The 18,610-nt window shown below is 32.9% G+C and overlaps 3 protein-coding genes across 4 annotated transcripts; all 3 read left to right on the top strand.

Annotated features, from left to right (window-relative positions):
* Positions 1 to 2,089: 2,089 nt before the first annotated feature.
* LOC111917902 (putative glutamine amidotransferase GAT1_2.1) lies at positions 2,090 to 4,136 on the top strand. The gene is made up of 4 exons (XM_023913539.3): positions 2,090 to 2,317; positions 2,606 to 3,345; positions 3,430 to 3,636; positions 3,725 to 4,136. Exons 1-4 carry the CDS (start codon positions 2,227 to 2,229, stop codon positions 3,977 to 3,979), a joined length of 1,293 nt encoding a protein of 430 aa, XP_023769307.1. The 5' UTR covers positions 2,090 to 2,226; the 3' UTR covers positions 3,980 to 4,136.
* Positions 4,137 to 4,202: 66 nt separating this feature from the next.
* LOC111917901 (LEAF RUST 10 DISEASE-RESISTANCE LOCUS RECEPTOR-LIKE PROTEIN KINASE-like 1.4) lies at positions 4,203 to 10,534 on the top strand. 2 transcript variants are annotated; one of them, XM_023913538.3, is made up of 4 exons: positions 4,203 to 5,095; positions 8,500 to 8,529; positions 8,627 to 8,941; positions 9,490 to 10,534. In XM_023913538.3, exons 1-4 carry the CDS (start codon positions 4,345 to 4,347, stop codon positions 10,431 to 10,433), a joined length of 2,040 nt encoding a protein of 679 aa, XP_023769306.1. In that variant the 5' UTR covers positions 4,203 to 4,344; the 3' UTR covers positions 10,434 to 10,534. The 2 variants fall into 2 exon arrangements, with proteins under 2 accessions (XP_023769306.1, XP_023769305.1); XM_023913537.3 differs by lacking the exon at positions 4,203 to 5,095 and adding an exon at positions 5,164 to 8,319.
* Positions 10,535 to 17,498: 6,964 nt separating this feature from the next.
* On the top strand, positions 17,499 to 18,385 carry LOC111917874 (LEAF RUST 10 DISEASE-RESISTANCE LOCUS RECEPTOR-LIKE PROTEIN KINASE-like 1.3). The gene is made up of 2 exons (XM_023913511.1): positions 17,499 to 18,276; positions 18,357 to 18,385. The coding sequence occupies exons 1-2, from the start codon at positions 17,499 to 17,501 to the stop codon at positions 18,383 to 18,385; spliced, it is 807 nt and encodes a 268-aa protein (XP_023769279.1).
* Positions 18,386 to 18,610: the final 225 nt, after the last annotated feature.

Genomic DNA, 18,610 nt, shown 5'->3' with positions numbered 1-18,610 from the left:
TATTCACAAATTTAAGGTCGTACGTTATACCCACCACTAATAACTATAGTAGTGGGTGTCGCATCATCACCATTAACTACCATTAAATCTATAGCAAACCCACCACTACCACACCACTCCACATCATTTTTTTTTTCTTTCAGTTAAAAAATACAATAAAAAATGGGGTCAGTTTTGTTAATATGCAAAAATATATAGACTGAAACTGACAATTTCTAAAAGTTTTGATTATCTCTTTCCATCTAAAGCGCAAAACCCGTTGCATGCACTGTTCCTCCTATTTCCATATTGGCCATTTACGTTTGTCGTCTGCACCACAATTGAGCATGACTATGGCCGACCAAGAAAGGTCGGGATGGTTTGCACTATGAACTTCTGTGGCCACATAGACCACGACCTTACTCGTTCTCGGTATACCAGATGGTTAAATGTTAATTAATTAATTTAGAATGATTATTAGAAAGAAATAAAAATCATTTTTCTAATTAATTTGACGAATGGAAATATGAAATTGGTATTAGAAAATGAAAGTGATATTTTTATTTATGGTTTTTGATTCATGTTAACAACTTTTTTTAAATAGATAGATAAAAAACACAAAAAAATATCACTCTCATTAAAAAAAGGATCGACTTTGGAAATAAAAAATACGTCAGCAATTTATGTTTTTCCTCTCACATGTTATTTATGGTTGTTCTTCCAAACAATTCTATAAACACATGTAACATTAGGTTGGACGGTGTACTAACTGAAATGAGTGGGGGGAAAGCTTCCTCATTCTGGAACACTCTACTATGGATGAATAAAATAGGGTGAGGGAAAAAAACAAGGGGAGTTTATCCCTTTTTTTTCTTCTCGTGTGATTGATCAATATTATTTTTATTTTTATTTTTTTAGCTTTTTAATATTTATTAAATTATATATACCTACTTCAGAATTATAAATATATATATATATATATATATATATATATATATATATATATATATATATATATATATATATATATATATATCAAAATTATGGTTTTTTAATTCTTAACAAAATGAGTATAATATTTATATGAAATATATTTAAAAAAAAATGAAAGCACACACTCTAAATAAAAATGAAAGCACGCACACTCTAAATTTGGTAAGGGAAAAAAAGTGAGAAAGAATGTCATGTCATGCAAAAAATGAGAGAAACTTCCCACACACTTTCAATCTAATGATATTTTTTTGCATCTTATAAATTCGTTATTCATAATGTTTGAATTCTTTATAAAATTTAAACTCAATTAAAATTTACATTTACATTTGGAATCACCTAACCTTTCTGTCATAATTCAGTAAAAGTGTTTTTTAAATTACCATATTTTTAATTTATTAATAACATAATCAAATTAGTTACAAAAATGCAAAGTATATTTAAAATCTTAACTTATACTCCCTCCGTCCCAATATTATTGTCCACAGACAAAAAACACACAGATTAAGAAAAATATTAATTACCACTAACTTTATACAAGAAAATGACAGTTTTGTCCTTACTTTGCATTTAATGTTTCATTAAATGCTTAGTTGGTTAAGTAATAATGAGGGAGTATTTTGGTAAAAATATTATTTATTTTTAGAAGTGGACGATTATTTTGGGACAAACCAAAAAGGAAAGATGGACTATAATTTTGGAACGGAGGGAGTATGTATTTTCAAAATAATAATAATAATAATAATAATAATGACCTATTTGATAAAACTAGGTAGTAGTTGGTGATGATAAAAATAGTGGATAACTTAGCTTTTATTTGTTATATAAATTTTAATATAAATAGTTTGAAAATTTTTGAAATATATAAATTATATAAAAAAACAATTATTTAAAAAGATAAATATATAAATATTTTTTTTTTAAGTCAATCTTAAAAATTAACTAAAAGCCTTAAGATTTTTTTCTTAAATGCTTATGAATAGCTTTTAAATTGATAATATTTTTTTTGTTAAATATTCATTGTCAAATCGCCAAATGCAACCAAAATATCTTTTTGATTTTGCAAATGTATCTTAGTCAAAATTAATTTTCAAGTTTCACGAGTTTAGGACATTCAAACAAAATTTTAAAGATGTTAATTATGTAAGAAACTTAAAAATCGTTTTAAATATTTGATAGTTATTAAACAATATAAAAATTGTTTTTCATACGCAAACGCGATTGCACCTTCTTGCCTTCTCTCAAACTCACACCGCCATGTTAACCACCGATCTCGCCACCATCTTACCTCGCGTGCTCATAGTATCCAGACGAAGCCTTCGCAAGAACAAGTTCGTTGATTTCGTCGGTATATGATTCTTCTACTTCGTTTATTCTTCTGATCAATCACTCATTTTCATTTTCTCATGCAACCCCAATCGAATCACGAACTTTATAATCATCGTCTTTTTCTCATGCATGTCCACATTCCTTTGATTAATTTGAAGTCTGTTTTTCATGATTTATTGTTAAATAGTCAGTCCTCACTTCGATTCGATTCAATTTAGTGTTCAATTCCACGAACTACTTGAATCCATGTTAAGATTTTCAGTGCGAATTTTGTTTTTCTGTGACCTAATAGTACTTTTCTTACCAGGTGAATATCATCTAGATCTGATTGTCGGATATGGAGCTGTTCCAGTGATTGTACCTCGAGTGACCGGAGTCAACATGTTACTAGAGAGCTTCGAGCCAATCCATGGAGTTCTTCTATGTGAAGGCGAAGACATCGATCCATCACTTTACGAATCAGAAACAACGATTCTATCACCCGAAGAGTTGGATGAAATCAGACTCCTCCATTCCAGCGACACCACAATCGACAAAGAAAAGGACATTATCGAACTATCTCTTGCAAAACTCTGCTTAGAACGAAACATTCCTTACTTGGGAATATGCAGAGGTTCACAGATTCTAAATGTAGCATGTGGAGGTACGCTTTACCAAGACATTGAGAAGGAAATAGCGAAAAACTCTCCACAAGTGAAGAAAGTGAGTCATATCGATTATGAAAACTACGATGGACATAGACATTTGGTCAAAATTGTGAAGAACACCCCTTTGCATCAATGGTTTCACGATTCTCTTGAAGATGACAAGATGGAGATTAAGGTCAATAGTTATCATCATCAAGGGGTTAAGAGATTAGCACAACGTTTCAAGCCCATGGCGTTTGCACCAGATGGATTGATTGAAGGGTTTTATGATCCAGACTCTTATAATCCTGAAGAAGGTAAGTTTATAATGGGATTACAGTTTCATCCTGAGCGAATGAGGAGATTAGCTTCAAATGCTTCAAATGAATTCGATTATCCTGGATGCCCTGCTGCTTATAAGGTGAATAGAATCTAATAATCTTCTCTTTCAATCAACTTTTTTTCAATCTCCGCCATTGTTGACTGAATTTTCCTTTCTTTAAAGGAATTTGTGAAAGCAGTGTTGGCATATCAGAAGAAGCTTAACAACATGTTGAAAGTAGAGAATTCTTTAAAGCTTGATAAAGATTTGGAACAAAGAAGAAAGGTTATTGTTCATAGCTTCTCTCTTGCAAGAAACATATACACAACAGGTAACAATTTTCATCCATCTGAAGAGTCTGATCTCAAACCAGGAGCAGAATTTCTTGAGGTAATGTATATACATGAACTAAACCACCATCATAAAAACTCATATTCTTCTCTTCACTCAATCATGGAGTTTTTTTAATCGATTTCAGTCAAACACAGCGTTAAGTTTGCAACAAGAGAAGAGGTTGAAACAAATGGGAGCAACAGTAAGAAATTCGTCTTCTTACATGGAGAAAATGAAGCTAAATGAAGAAAGAGAGAAATTAGCGAGAGTTATGATGGGGAAAATGACAGTTGAACAGTTATCTGATTTATCTCTATTCTACCACATGATGGAGAAGATAAGCTCTGAAGTGTTAGACAAAAAGCTTCAAGATTCTTCAAGTCTTGATCGATCTTCCTGATTCAGACACTTTTTCAACTTATTTTTTTTCATCCCATTTAGTCTCTCAAAAGAATAAACAAAAAAAAAATTATGATTTACATTTACAGTAAGTCTTGTAAAAAAAAAGTCATGGAATCTTATAAACTTACACTATTAATATATTAATAGATTATATATATACTTGTATATATAGCTTAAAACTACAATCCAACACTATAAAAGTCAACGAGTCTTGAAGAATCAAAAGTCAACATGAAATCGACATAAGAACAACTCATAGCTATTTTATCATAACTCATAAGTCAACTTTATCCTATCTTTGAAACCATCCAAGAATCTATCCATTTCTGGGAATTTCACAACCCAAATCCTCTCTAATCCTCCATGAATCCCAAATATTTTCTCCTAAATTTTCTTACTTTGATTGTTCTTGGAGAATGTTCAACCACCATAGACAAATTCTATGCAACATGCAATGATTCCTTCACTTGTGGGACTATTTCGGGCTTCCAATTTCCATTTCGGAGACAAAACGACCCCACACACTGCGGATACCCGGGTTTTGAAATCAACTGTGATGAACATAACCCACCTACCATTACCATCAAGAACATGACTTACCGGATTCAGAGCATCGATCCAACGGTCCAGATTTTGAAGATTGTTCGAGAAGATATGATCGAGTCAATCTGTCCGCAAGATCAAGTCAACACCACCATGGATTACAACCTTTTCGATTACAATTCCGGCTACATGAACATGAGCTTTCTTTTCGGGTGTCCGGATTCTTGGAACGGAATGGGAGGTGGGTTTGATTTGTGTGGTAACAATGGGGGTAAACCGGTCTTTTTGACGGTAGGGGTACATGGGCCCGGGGATTGTGGAAGTAGTGTTGTGGTTCCCGTTCCGGTTGAGTTTGTGGACCCGAGTGCATCCGGTCGGGTTGTGGGAAACGGGTTTGAGGTTAGGTGGAAGGTGGATGATGAGGTTTGCACTGGGTGCAGGCAGTCTGGTGGACAGTGCGTGTATGATAATAGTACACGCCTGACCGCCTGTAGCTGCCCGGATCAGGGTTTTTTGGCAGATAGTTGTGACGGAGTTAACAAAACTCGAGACGAGTCATCCCCGTCATCAAGTAAGAAACTATTTTTTATTTTGTTTTTATGAAAATGAATTATATTTCGGCATAGGTTATTGACAAATTAGAGGTCCACATGGACTATGCAACACTGACTAGAAAAAGCCTAAAAATTTTCAGTCCAGAAAAAACCCTGATCGGCTTCTGGACTGGTCATTTCAGATACAAAAATTAGTCTATTCAGCTGGACAGTCTGAAAAAGTTTGTAAGCTTTGGTCTTTTTATGTATACCTCTAGCCAAAGTATGGTAATGATAAGAAACCTAAGTTTTGTTTAGAAGGAGAGTTCGATTCAAATTTAAGCATGGTGGATTAGAATTTACGGTAATTAATTTGACCACTTGATGCTGGTTAAGTGAAACAGTTAAATCGGGCCAAATTTAGAAATTTGGTCCTTCGTCTTGAGTTGAGTTTAAGTCCCCTAAAATCTTGACTTAAATGATATTTAGAATGTGTAAGTAAATCATTTAGAGTGAAATATGTTATTTAATAAGTTATACAAATCAAATATTTTGGTCTTTTGAAAATTGACGTGCAAAAGTATATGTTTCTTATGACTTAAGAATTAGAGTTCACGTTATACATGTTTATCTTGACGTGGTTTCTCATAAGTATATCTTTTTAGTTGTTAATATACTTACTCAACTAACGCTTCATTATTTTAATATAGAAATAGCGTTTTAAAATGAAATTAACTAAAATGAACGTTGCATAAATTATATATATTAATAAAGTAGATATTAGATTAAAAAGCCTGCAAAATATATAAATAATTGTGGTTCTTCCCATGGTGCATTATTCAAATGATAGTTGTTGGTCCGTGGTAGATTAATAAATATTGAAAGACTTCTCATTTAAAGAATTTCTCGCGTAATTTACACCACTTTATCTTGTTTTAAATTTATGGCATTGTACTTCATACCAATTTATTTTTCTTTAATTTGACAAAGTCATAAAAAGTGGTTAAAGTCATAATTTTAATAATGACAAATTAATAACCAATATTGCTACCCCTACCCCCACCTCCCTTCCTCACATCCATTCCTATATCATATTTGCCTTTATATTTCGTTATAGATAATGCATATAATATTTGCCTTTATATTTCATCATAGTATTCGAGTTTGATATTTTTCGTTTTATGTCAAACAACTGGTATTTGTACTCAAACAATCCGTATAACCTAATGTATTCTATTAGATATTTATTCGGCATAAAGCAACAAAATCTCTCTCTCTCTCTCTCTCTCTCTCTCTCTCTCTCTCTCTCTCTCTCTCTCTCTCTCTCTCTCTCTCTCTCTCTCTCTCTCTCTCTCGTACGTTTGTCGTAGACAATACCACGTAAATAGATTGTATATATCTTTGTTTCCGCTTGCATTATTACTCTGTGTTAAATCATTTATCAAGTTGTTGAAGTGCTTAAAACCTAACAGCCACTGCCCGCCACCACCATCTTTCATTGTCTCCACCACCATGAGAACATAACCACCTCCCACAACCACCACATTGTCCTTCGCCACGACAAGAAGATAAACACCTCCGGCCACCACCACATCGTTCTTCTAACTATTCTCTTCAAAATCAGTTGTTGGAATTGAAACCCCGAGAACCATGACTTAGTTAAATCCATATATTTCGATCATCATTATGTGCACCATCGTTCATCAAGTATTTACCAATTATAATCGGAGGATATGTGTGCTATGAACTAACTTAATAAAAAGAAATTTATCAAGTATTTACCCTCTTAATTCTTACTAGACGTTGGAGAATCTAGTTCTCTCCAAAATTCTTCCCAATTCACAAAAGATGCCTCTACCTTATTTCTCAAGCCTACTTAAAGGACAACATACTAACAAATAAATTTCTAGTTTACCCCTCCATTACAAAAGGATTCCCCAACTCATGTCCCTAAAGAGCCACTTTGTCCTCAAGGTGAAAGGAAGGAAAGTCACGATGCAAGGCTTCCATGCATCTGTTTGAACATCCACTATAGGGAATGATTGATTCCCAATAGCCTTTTTCGTTAAATCAGAAAAAGGATTCTTTCTTTACTTAAAGAAAAAAAAAATCCAAACTACTATGATTTCTATGTAATTTGACCAATTGTATATTAATTTTTAAGAGATTAATTTTTTCCCACCATTACTTACTAATACTTTTTGTAATTTGTTTAATGTATACTTTTGAAGAACCACATGGTTTTTTTTTCTTCTTTTTATTCATTTTATTTCGGTTTTCTTATAACTTTATGGATGACATCTTCGTTTTGTGATTAAAATAAAACACATGGAAGATAAAATCAACAATAACTGACTGAAAAATCGTATATTAATTTCGGGGCCCCGAATCAAACTACTCAAGTTTCGGATTTTTCCCGTTAATTTCAAAACTTTTGTGCCACTTTTTGGCCGATTAAAATGGCGCTTCACTATTACAATCTCTCCCAAAATGCCTCCGCCGTATCTCTCCTCCGCCACCTTCCTCCTCCTCTTCCTCCTCTACTCCAGCCACCTAACCGTATCTCTTACAGAACCCACCTTCCCCTCCTTCCCAGGCTGCGACGGAACTTTCTCTTGTGGCAACATCCACAACCTCAGCTACCCTTTCACCGGCGGTGATCGACCCGATCACTGTGGTCCACCTGAATTCCGACTTATCTGTACTACAAACGAGTACCCTGAGTTAATCTCCGAACCAGTTACTTACCGGGTTCTCGAAGCTAACTTGACCGGAAAAACCCTCGTACTAGCCAGATCGGACTTATGGAAAAATCCTTGTCCTACCACCTTTCTTAATTCGACTCTCGATTCGAATTACTTTGATGCTGATGGCGTTGAGAATGTTGATCTCACCATATTCTTTGGATGTAGTTCGTCGCTCATGCCTATCCAACCACAACACCGGTTTTTTTGTGATGTAGGTGGTGTGGATCTTACAGATTCGTACTTTTTAATCGGGAATGTTCCTATTGAACCGATATTAAAGATGATACACTGTTTTAAGGGTGTGAGGACTCCGTTGTTAAGAACTGTTGCTGATGATCTCAATCAAAGTATGTTGACTCTTGCAGAAGCTTTGACTATGGGTTTTCAGGTTACCTACAGTAATCCGTTTGATGAGAAGTGTTTAGAGTGTGGTAGGTTGCAAGGGCTTTGTGGATTCAACGTTGCTACAAGCCAACCCATTTGTATTTGCAACAGTAGTATATGTAACCCACCAGGTGTTCGACATAATGCCTTCTCATATTATATCACTCAAAACCAACTATTACAATACATGCTTATCACATTCGTTATATTTCCCAAGTGGGATATTTCAATCTTTTATGGGTTTTATCTTTTAAGTAATTATTTTGATAGGATGATTTGGAAGCTAATATTTTCTTGAAATTTATTTGCAGGGAGTTCAAGGAAAGGATCTGTGATTATAAGTATGGATTCCATTCTGTCACTAAATAGACTTAAGTTTCTTTCCTAATCATTGTTTCAAGTAACTAAATTTTACTGTTTTTTTTCTTTAAATTCTAGTCCTTTCAACCCTTGGAGCAATTGTTGTAGTTTTTGGTGTGGGATTGGGAATCTTTGTTTGTAAACAAAGGAGGAAAAGGCGTAATAGAAAAGAAGCATCATCCTTAAAAACCGAGGGCAAAGGACTAACGAGTTATACCCAATCTAATTTCAGTTCTAGCATCCCTTCATATCCTTCACCAACAACTAAAGACTTCACAAATTGCTCCTATTTTGGAGCTCAAGTTTTTACCTATGAAGAACTAGAACTAGCTACCGATAATTTCAATGATTCAAGAGAACTCGGTGATGGTGGTTATGGAACTGTTTATCATGGTAAAATCCTATACTCCTTAAATGCAGTAAACATAGAGTCTCACATCAGCTAGACACACAATCCTATCTGTCTGTATATGCCTATGTCAGAGTCCCACCTCTCTTTTCAAGAGAAAATCAAGAATTTCACATATCTAAACATGGTATTAGAGCTAAAATAGATATGTGAAAATCAAGAATTTCACATATCTATATATATACGTCAAAGTCTCACATCAGCTAGACACAGTCCTATCTGGCTTTATATATGTACGTCATAGTCCTACCTCTCATTTCAAGAGAAAATTAATCAAGAATTTCACATATCTAAACATGGTATTAGAGCTAAAATCAACACATATGTGAAAATCAAAAATTTCACATATCTATATATGTACGTCAGAGTCTCACATCAACTAGACATAGACCTATCTGACTTTATATATGTACAGAGTCCCACCTCTCATTTCGAGAGAAAATAAAAAATTTCACATATCTAACATGGTATCAGAGCTAGATAAAATCAAAGACTTTACATATCTAACAGAACAAATCTTGAAATTTTCTAGGTAAGCTTCTCGATGGGCGAGAAGTAGCAGTGAAACGTTTATACGAGAACAATTTCAAACGTGTACATCAATTCATGAACGAAATTGAAATCTTGACAAAACTTCAACACAAAAACCTTGTGAAATTATACGGATGCACATCAAAACGAAGCCGCGAACTACTACTCGTATACGAATACGTTCCAAATGGCACAGTAGGCGATCATCTTCATGGAAAACTATCAAACTCAAACTCAAATTCAAACATGTTTCCATGGTCTATACGCCTCAACATCGCCATAGAAACAGCCGAAGCACTAGCCTACCTCCATGAATCCGACATCATACATCGCGACGTAAAAACCAATAACATTCTCTTAGACAAAAGTTTCAAAGTCAAAGTTGCTGATTTTGGTTTATCAAGATTGTTTCCAAACAACGCGACACATGTCTCAACGGCCCCACAAGGGACACCTGGCTATGTGGACCCCGAATACTACCAATGTTACCAGTTGACTGACAAGAGTGATGTTTTTAGTTTCGGGGTGGTTTTGATTGAGCTTATTTCTTCTTTACAAGCCGTTGATACTAATAGAGATAGGCTCGATATAAACTTGGCTGCAATGGGGGTTAGTAAGATTCAGAATCATATGTTGGGGGAGTTGGTGGATGAGAGGATTGGGTTTGAGAGTGATGGGGAGGTGAGGCGGATGGTTACTTTGGTGGCGGAGTTGGCTTTCCGGTGTCTGCAACCGGAGGCGGATATGAGGCCGACAATGAAGGAGGTGGTGGAGATTTTGAGAGGGATTCAGAATGATGAAATGAATGCTCAGAAACCGGAGGTTGTTGATTTTGTGGTGGAGTGTGGGCTCTTTAAGGATCATAATACACAACCACCATCCCCGGAGTATGGTGTTACTAACAAATTGGTTAATGGGTCGTTGCCAAATTCTTCTGATGGTTGATAGAACTTTCTTGCGTATTAAGAGTTTGGTTATGCACTGTGTTTTGAGTTTTGTTACAATCATGATCACTTTTTGGTATGTGACTTTAGTTTTGATGTTCATTAATTTAAATTGATCAAACGTAAGAGAATTATACTAGTGCGACGTGTGTGTAAAGTAAATGCAATGAATGAACAATATTCACTTGTGTCACGTAAGATTCTTGTGTATATATAGTATCGGATTAGGGCCTTTTAGCCATCTTCAATTTATACACTCCAGATCCTCGTCTCCATTATATGCAAAACATGTACCTAAGATATATATCCATTATAAAAAGAGAAATTAAATATCATCCTATCTTTTGTTTCTATTTTCTTCCTACCTATTTAAGATGATGATAAGTGTATAAATTCAAAATCTCAATCAAATTTTATATTAAATTTAATGACATGTGTCACCATCTAAAATAGATAAGAGGATATTAGGAACAAAAAGTATGAGACTATTTAATTTCTCGTTTGGTTCGGAGTAACTGATCATAACAATATTGTCTCGTACGTGGCAAGGTGTATACAATAAATTTGGAAAAAAAAATAATCTTGGAAAAAAAATAATAATCATTCAACAGAAGAGCATATATTATCCACTACTAGAAATGAACTCTTTCCGACAAAAAATACATCCGAAAATATGTCCCAGGAACTTTTTCGGAGGGATTTCTGACACTTATTCAGCAACATTTGAAACAAAGTACTTATGGTCGGAAGTTCCCTTACTTTTCTCATACATGTCATTTTGCTTGGGTTCCGAGAGACTTTTCTGATGGAACATAATTCCAAAGCAGCATTTCCGAGGAAAATAATTCCAAGGCATTTCCGTGGAAATCCCTTTTTTAGTGACACTATTTGGAAGATTTGGATAGGCATTTCCGAGGGAGGATAATGACTTGAAAGGGTAATAAACTTTTGATTTTGTTCATACTTAGTCAATAAACTTTTTTTCATTCTCTATTTGTCACTAAACTATTGAAATTGTTCATATTTTACCCTTACAACCGGTCATAAGGGTAAAATGTGAACAATTTCAATAGTTCAGTGACAAATAGATAATGAAAAAAAGTTTAGTGTCTAAATATGAACAAAGTTTAAAGTTTGTTTCCCTATAAAAAAAAGTTCAATAACTAAATATGAACAAACTTTCCTCTTGTATTGTGGTTTAGCAAATTATGTATTTTTGTTAAATTTTAACAATATTTGTTGATTAAGAAATCTATGAAAAGAAAAACCCCCAAAAAAGGTATAAAAAACGAAAAACAAAACCAACAATATATGTATAAGTTTTATGTTATAAAACTATGCAATATTATATGTATAAAAATTATCCTAATATTATATGTATGAATTTTGTGTTGTAAAATTATGCAACATGTATATTGACATACATTAAACCATATACATTGGTTATAAAAAAATACATATGTACATTGATACATTATATATATATATATATATATATATATATATATATATATATATATATATATATATATATATATATATATATATATATATATTGTTATACTCAATGTATTGACATACATCATATTAGTATATTACAATTAAATAAGATATCGAAAATGAAAGTCAAGTTGTTTAGAATTTAGATATTTTTAATTTACCCGAACAATTGAGTTATATTTGAAATTGTATTTTCTTAAAAAATTTGAATAATTATTGAAATTTATGATTATTTAACTAGACATGTAGAGTTAAGTAAAACCGTTAACATGTTTTATGAAGTGTTGCACCCAAACCACACCATCCATATTACCTTTACAAAAAAAAAATAGTTATATATTCAACAATTAAAACGGCGTTATTTTTTTTCTTTCAAAAAAGTCATTCATAATTTTAAAATGTTTTAGAAAAAACAATTCATATTTAAATAACTATTTTAGTCATTGGATTTTTTTAGAGGGAAACGAACTTTCGACTTTGTTTACATTTAGTCACTAAACTTTTTTTCATTATCTATTTACCACTGAACTATTAAAACTGTTCACAATTTACCCTTATGATCGGTTATTCATATAACGTATTAAAAAGTTATGCATTTTGAAAGTTTTTTTACAATGTATTCCTTATATGTTATAAAATTAAAAATAAATTTGAATTAGCCGACGAAGTGTTAATAAAAGTTAGTATTCCTTGACAGGTGGTGTAATATGGAGCTTCCATGTCACCAGGCGCAGTGTACCCTTCGGATTTTTCTATATATAACTTGATTTTCTTGCTTATTTTTCTCAATTTTCTTCCCAAACTCTCCCAAAACTTTTCCTGCATCCCGAGGCCCGAATTTAGGAGTTTTCTAGTATTAGTAGCGAAGCTTTGGAGCAACGAAAGGTCCAATAAAAAGAGCTTTCGGTATCAAAGTTCTACCCGAGCAGTTTTCGGTTTTTCGCTAGAAAACCTGTAAGTTGAGTTATACTTACTATGCTTTAAGTATAACTTATATTTAGTTCGTATTTGTTATTATGAACTTATGAATAAGATTTATGAGTAGTATCGGTCGTTATACTGATCGATCTACTTATGAGAGTGATGTCTAGACTAGATCACTGGGGTGTTTAAAGTGAATTTCCAAACTGTACATCTTTTTAGCAAACGGATCCTACCTCTAGAATGATCTTACTTGGTCATCCCTTATCTGATAGAACTCGATATTCCTTTGTAATTATTGATGAATTCAAATTACTATTATTATAGCCACAAATAATACAAACGATAATTGAAACTTAGTAATATTAATATATAGGTCTTTTAAATGGAAAAACTAAAGTGATAGACAAAGCATAGACTTAACCACAAGTCTTTTACCTACAATCAAGTGAGTGTATAGTTACTTTCATCTTATACATAGATACAAAATATTTAAATAATTAATTGATACATGCGTTTATTATGATATTTATGCTAGATAAGGTAACTTGACTGGTTTTATGTGTACTTGAATCATATATTGATAAAGTATTGATCTATTTTAAATATGTTACTTAAATTATATTGGGTAGAGAAGGGTTGTGAAAGATAAAATAATGGCGTGTAGCCATGACCATTCTATACTATTGTACTGATGAAACTAGTCATCTAGGAAAGTATATATGATGATCATTGACTATTCTAGATAGTCTTCTGGAACACTGACATGCTCATTGCCTATAGGTGTTAATGAATTGTGTGTTCATTCAAAGTACTCTATCCTCCCATGGTTACCTTTATTGACTTACAATGATCCTTCGTGCGTCGTGCATGCTATCGGCCAGGGTGACGTGTTGATCATTCACTGGTGCACATGTCGCATTCTCTGTAGTATGCCAGTGTGCCCCGCACATCTTATCTCTGTGCGCGAAAATTTATGTTTTCTTAAAAACTCCATATCTTCTCTGCATGAGCTCTCTTATTGACGAGTTTTATATCCACGTGTATCTATCAATGAGATCTACAACTTTCATTTAGACTCCGTGGGTAATTTTGACTTTATAATAAAAGTTATATTTTTAACAGGTTTAAACTGTTAAATTCCGTTAAAATTTTATAACTCTCTCGTATGACGTCCATTATCGACTGTCTTTATATCGACAAATTCCTTATCAAGAGATCTTGAATTCTTGTTTAGATCGTTTCGGCTAACGATCAACCGATCTAATATTCGATTTCTACACTAAACTGTAACGCTGAAATATTAGAAAAATCATAACTTCCCCTTTTGAAGTCAGATTTGAGCATTCTCTATACATACACTCTCGGTTTTATGACTTTTATTTAGATTACTTAGGTTAATAAACAACCTATCTCCAATTCACTATTTACAATACATTGTGTGATTGTGAAACTTCAAAAGTCTATAACTTCTGAATACACAGTTGAATTTTAGTGTGCTTTATGTGTACGGCTTCATATCGCAACTCTTACATTTCCCCTCAAGATTATTTTTCTAAAATAATCTTTTATCGAGATTTCCATTTCGTCGTTTATTGATAAACTACTAAAAATGACTTTATAATACGTAGCCTAGAACGCACACGACTAATGATAATCTTAAACGAGGATTTATATTATTATAGTTATCTATTATATATCTTAAATGTCTAGCCCGAAGTTGCGGGGGTTATAGTTATCCTGCTAGATTGATGGTAACCGATCAATTGGTTTAAAAGCGAGTTTGTAGAGATCTTCATTTGTAGGGTTCTTCATTTATTTGTAGTACAAATAAATCGAATTTGTAGGGGTATTCATTTATTTGTTCTACAAATCGACCTTGTAGAGGTCTTTATTTATTTGTTGTACAAATCAAGCTTTTAAATAACAATAGCATATCCTGAAAGGGTTATTATGCCCTTTTCGCTGACATGTAAGTGAGTTTTAACCATTACACTGACTTTGATTTATTTGTTGTACAAAGCGAGCTTCTATACCAAAATAACATCACATGGATCGGTTGGTTGACATTGCAACAAAATTGTAAATGTAATGACATAATTGAGAAAAATACTCGATGTCAAAATAAAAATTTTATGGTAATATAGTGACTTCTTGCAGTTTGAAACTCGGTGTCAAAATCGTGATTTTGGTAAACTTAATGACTTTATTGCAATTCGGGAAAAGTGGTTCCCCGGAGAATAGGAAAAACCAGTCATTTGGTTGATATTGCAACAAAATTGTAAATATAATGACATAATTACAAAAAAAATAAAAATAAAAAAATAACTCGGTATCAAAATCGAAATTTTGTGATAATATAGTGACTTTTTTGCAATTTACCCAAATAATGTAATATATAAGGTTTTTTATAATCTTAACACTAGGTATTAGACTTAAAAATTTTAGAGTAGGAAAGGAAGAAAATTTGAAGAAAATTACAAAGTGTGCCTTCGAATTCCATTTTGTAAAGGAAATCGGATCTTTCCCATATCCATCCGATTACATCCATATTTACCGTTATCTTATTTATTTGAATCATCATCTAGTTTTCTATTTTATCTATGTTTCTTGGAAACTTGTATAAATAGTCTTGGTGCTTTTTTTTTACAAATCAATGAATCAGTTTTTACCCCTTTATCGATTTCATTACATTTTGACGGAGAGGGAGAGGAGATACTGTAGCGTGATTTGATGTTAAGAACAGTACCAATATATTGTAAAATGTTAATGTGTATAATATAATTAGGCTTTGGTGAATAAAAAACTTATTCTAAATATAGCAACCCATTTAATTTTCTCATCTTCTAATAATGTAATTTGACTTCAACTTTGAAGTAAGATAATATCCTACAACTCCTCTCCCCTGTTTTAACTTCAACATAACCCATTTTGTTCATTGATTTCAGCCTCTAAAAATAGCATACATATCATCCTTATGGTTCCAACAATAGACGTAGATGGTATGTTTGCATCCCGGTCCCTGGTTTTCAGTTCGGGTTCCCTGTCCGCACTTACACTCATTTAACTTAAATGATTTTCCAATGGGAAGTGATTCGCAGGGCCTGCCCTAAAGGTGTGCAAGGTGTGCATCCGCACAGGGCCTCGGAAAAAATAGGGTCCGAATTTAACAAAATTATATAGTTAAGTGTGTGTATATATATCGTTTTGATCGGTAACAAATCAAAAATGTAAGTCAGCTTAGTCGGCAAAACCACATTTCTTATGCATATTGTTGTTTGATGTGGGTTCGATCCTCTCTGTTTTTCATATTTTAATGAAATTAATCTCTCTCTCTCTCTCTCTCTCTTTTTTTTTTTAAAATAAATAGAAGTTACATATCAGCCCCTCAAATTTAATAGTTAATTCTATTTAATAAATTAATTTCGGTAACTAGTTTGGCCTTCTAAATTTTTATAATTTCACATTTTGAGTAATTTAACAATTTTGTTTTTCATTTTTTAAATAAATAGAAGTTACATATCAACCCTTCAAATTTAATAGTTAATTCCATTTAATAAATCAATTTCCATAACTTACAAGTTTGGCCTTCCAAATTTTTATAATTTCACATTTTGAATAATTTAACAATTTTGTTTTTACTCGTACAATTTCATTGTGACCTTTATATATATATATATATATATATATATATATATATATATATATATATATATATATATATATATATATATATATATATATATATATATAAACTTACTTTTAGAGGCCTTTTTTCCGTGTTTGCACCAGGGCCTAAGATAACTCAGGACCGGCCCTGATGATTCGTATACGACAGTTTTTTGCCATACATAACAATTGATACATTATAAAGTTGTACAATACAACATTTTAAAGCACCGATTGTTGTGTATGTAGAAATTTTTTTGTGTACGAATCATCTCCCTTTCCCAATCAAATTGACTGGAATATGGATTTAAAACAATTTTATTGACATTCTACTATAAATATTCTTATTAATGAGTATATTTATAGGTACATAATTTTGTTTAATAGGTTAATGCACAAGTTCAATGCTTACACACTATGTCTTCTTATCATGTGTGGTAGCAAATTCAATTGTTTTGTTCATAACATGTTTTTAATATAAAAAAACTTATTGACAAATCAGAATTATAATTTATACCCCACTAATACTACACTACAACTCAATGACATTTCGAACTTTTTCTATAGCTCGAGTAATCAGATTAATCTTATTCTATAAAACAACCAAATTTCTGATTTTACAACATCGGAGATTAAAGTTCAAACATATGTAAAACTCATTCAAATTTAGAAAAAAAAAAAAAAAAAATCAAGTTACGTCCGCATAGATTTAGACCCAAAGTCTACTTGGAAACCATGTACATAAAAACAGCTTTATCGCTAAGTTACTAACAAGTCAACATTGTACTATCTTAAACCAATAATAAAACACCATAACCCCAATTAAATATCCATCAATCAACTTTTCAAACGTGGTAGTTGATGCTTGAGTGATTCCTAAAGCAATCTCACTCAAAAACCCACCCACTTCCCTAGTCTTCAACCCTATTCAAGATTCAGTTCAGAGCTTTACTACTTCACCTTCTCCAAATTCTCCATGAATCCCCGATATTGTATTCTAAAGCTAATCATTTTAATCATAATCCAAGAATGTTCGAGCAACTCAGCCGGATTCTATGGCACTTGCAACACTTCATTCAGTTGCGGGACTATCTCAGGCTTCCAATACCCTTTCCGGCGCCACCAAGATCCTACATACTGTGGATACCCCGGTTTTGAGCTAAACAGCTGTGAGGATCAGAATCTGGCGACTATCAACATCATGAACATTACATACAAGGTTCTGGGAATCGATCCAACGGCCCAGATTTTGAAGATTGTTCGAGAGGATATGATCAACTCAATGTGTCCACAAGAGCTAGTGAACACCACCATTGATCCCAAGCTTTTCGATTACACCAAAAGCTATATGAACATTAGCATCCTTTTTGGATGCCCACTTTCTTTTAACTTGATGGGGATCGGCTCTATTTTCTGTGCTAACGATGAACTTAGTCAAGTGTTTCTAGTTCCCGGGATACAAGGTCCGGGGAATTGCGAAACTAGTGTTGTAATCCCATTTCCAGTTGAGTTCTTGAAGTCAGATGTATTGGGTCGGGTTTTTCAAAAAGGGTTTGATGTGATTTGGAAGGTGGAAGGTAGTGGTTGCAGAGAATGTATCCAGTCGGGTGGCCAGTGCATTTACGATGATAATACCGTTCTAACCTTGTGTGCTTGCCCTGAATCACCATTTTTGGCTGATGGTTGCTCAACAGCTAACAAAACCGATGTCAACGCATCACCATTTGTATCAACATCAACATCAACATCATCAGGTATGCAACTCTATACCTTTGTAGCCCTTAATGTTTTCTTTAATTTGCATGCTATGTTTTATATGTCATTTTTTATGCAGTACCTTGTTTTCTTGGCATCTTATGGTAAAAGAATATCAGAATCCTCAAACTATTATATAATAATAATAAGAGCGATAGGGAAAAGGACTGGTTGATATCAAAATTTGGTTAAAATATATCGTGGAGGATGTATTATAGTGGCAGTTGGATTCCTTCGTCCTAGCGGAGAAAAACATTCATACAAATAAATGAAATAATAACAGTCTTATATTGTCGACAATGAAGCGCTCAATCATTTTGGGGCTCTAAACGA

This window comes from Lactuca sativa, chromosome 4 (assembly GCF_002870075.4).
Source record: "Lactuca sativa cultivar Salinas chromosome 4, Lsat_Salinas_v11, whole genome shotgun sequence".
In the NCBI taxonomy this organism is placed as follows: domain Eukaryota; kingdom Viridiplantae; phylum Streptophyta; class Magnoliopsida; order Asterales; family Asteraceae; genus Lactuca; species Lactuca sativa.
The sequence above is the reverse complement of the archived record's forward strand: the minus strand, read 5'-3'. Positions and strand labels throughout refer to the sequence as shown.

Excerpts from the sequence above, each read along its gene's own strand:
- LOC111917901 (XM_023913537.3), top strand. The coding sequence starts at position 7,548 with ATGCCTCCGCCGTATCTCTCCTCCGCCACCTTCCTCCTCCTCTTCCTC. Across the intron at positions 8,320-8,499 it reads TAGTATATGTAACCCACCAG|GGAGTTCAAGGAAAGGATCT; the intron begins GTGTTCGACATA and ends ATTTATTTGCAG. Across the intron at positions 8,942-9,489 it reads TTATGGAACTGTTTATCATG|GTAAGCTTCTCGATGGGCGA; the intron begins GTAAAATCCTAT and ends GAAATTTTCTAG.
- LOC111917902 (XM_023913539.3), top strand. The coding sequence starts at position 2,227 with ATGTTAACCACCGATCTCGCCACCATCTTACCTCGCGTGCTCATAGTA. Across the intron at positions 2,318-2,605 it reads CAAGTTCGTTGATTTCGTCG|GTGAATATCATCTAGATCTG; the intron begins GTATATGATTCT and ends TTTTCTTACCAG. Across the intron at positions 3,637-3,724 it reads CAGGAGCAGAATTTCTTGAG|TCAAACACAGCGTTAAGTTT; the intron begins GTAATGTATATA and ends AATCGATTTCAG.
- LOC111917874 (XM_023913511.1), top strand. The coding sequence starts at position 17,499 with ATGAATCCCCGATATTGTATTCTAAAGCTAATCATTTTAATCATAATC. Across the intron at positions 18,277-18,356 it reads ATCAACATCAACATCATCAG|TACCTTGTTTTCTTGGCATC; the intron begins GTATGCAACTCT and ends TTTTTTATGCAG.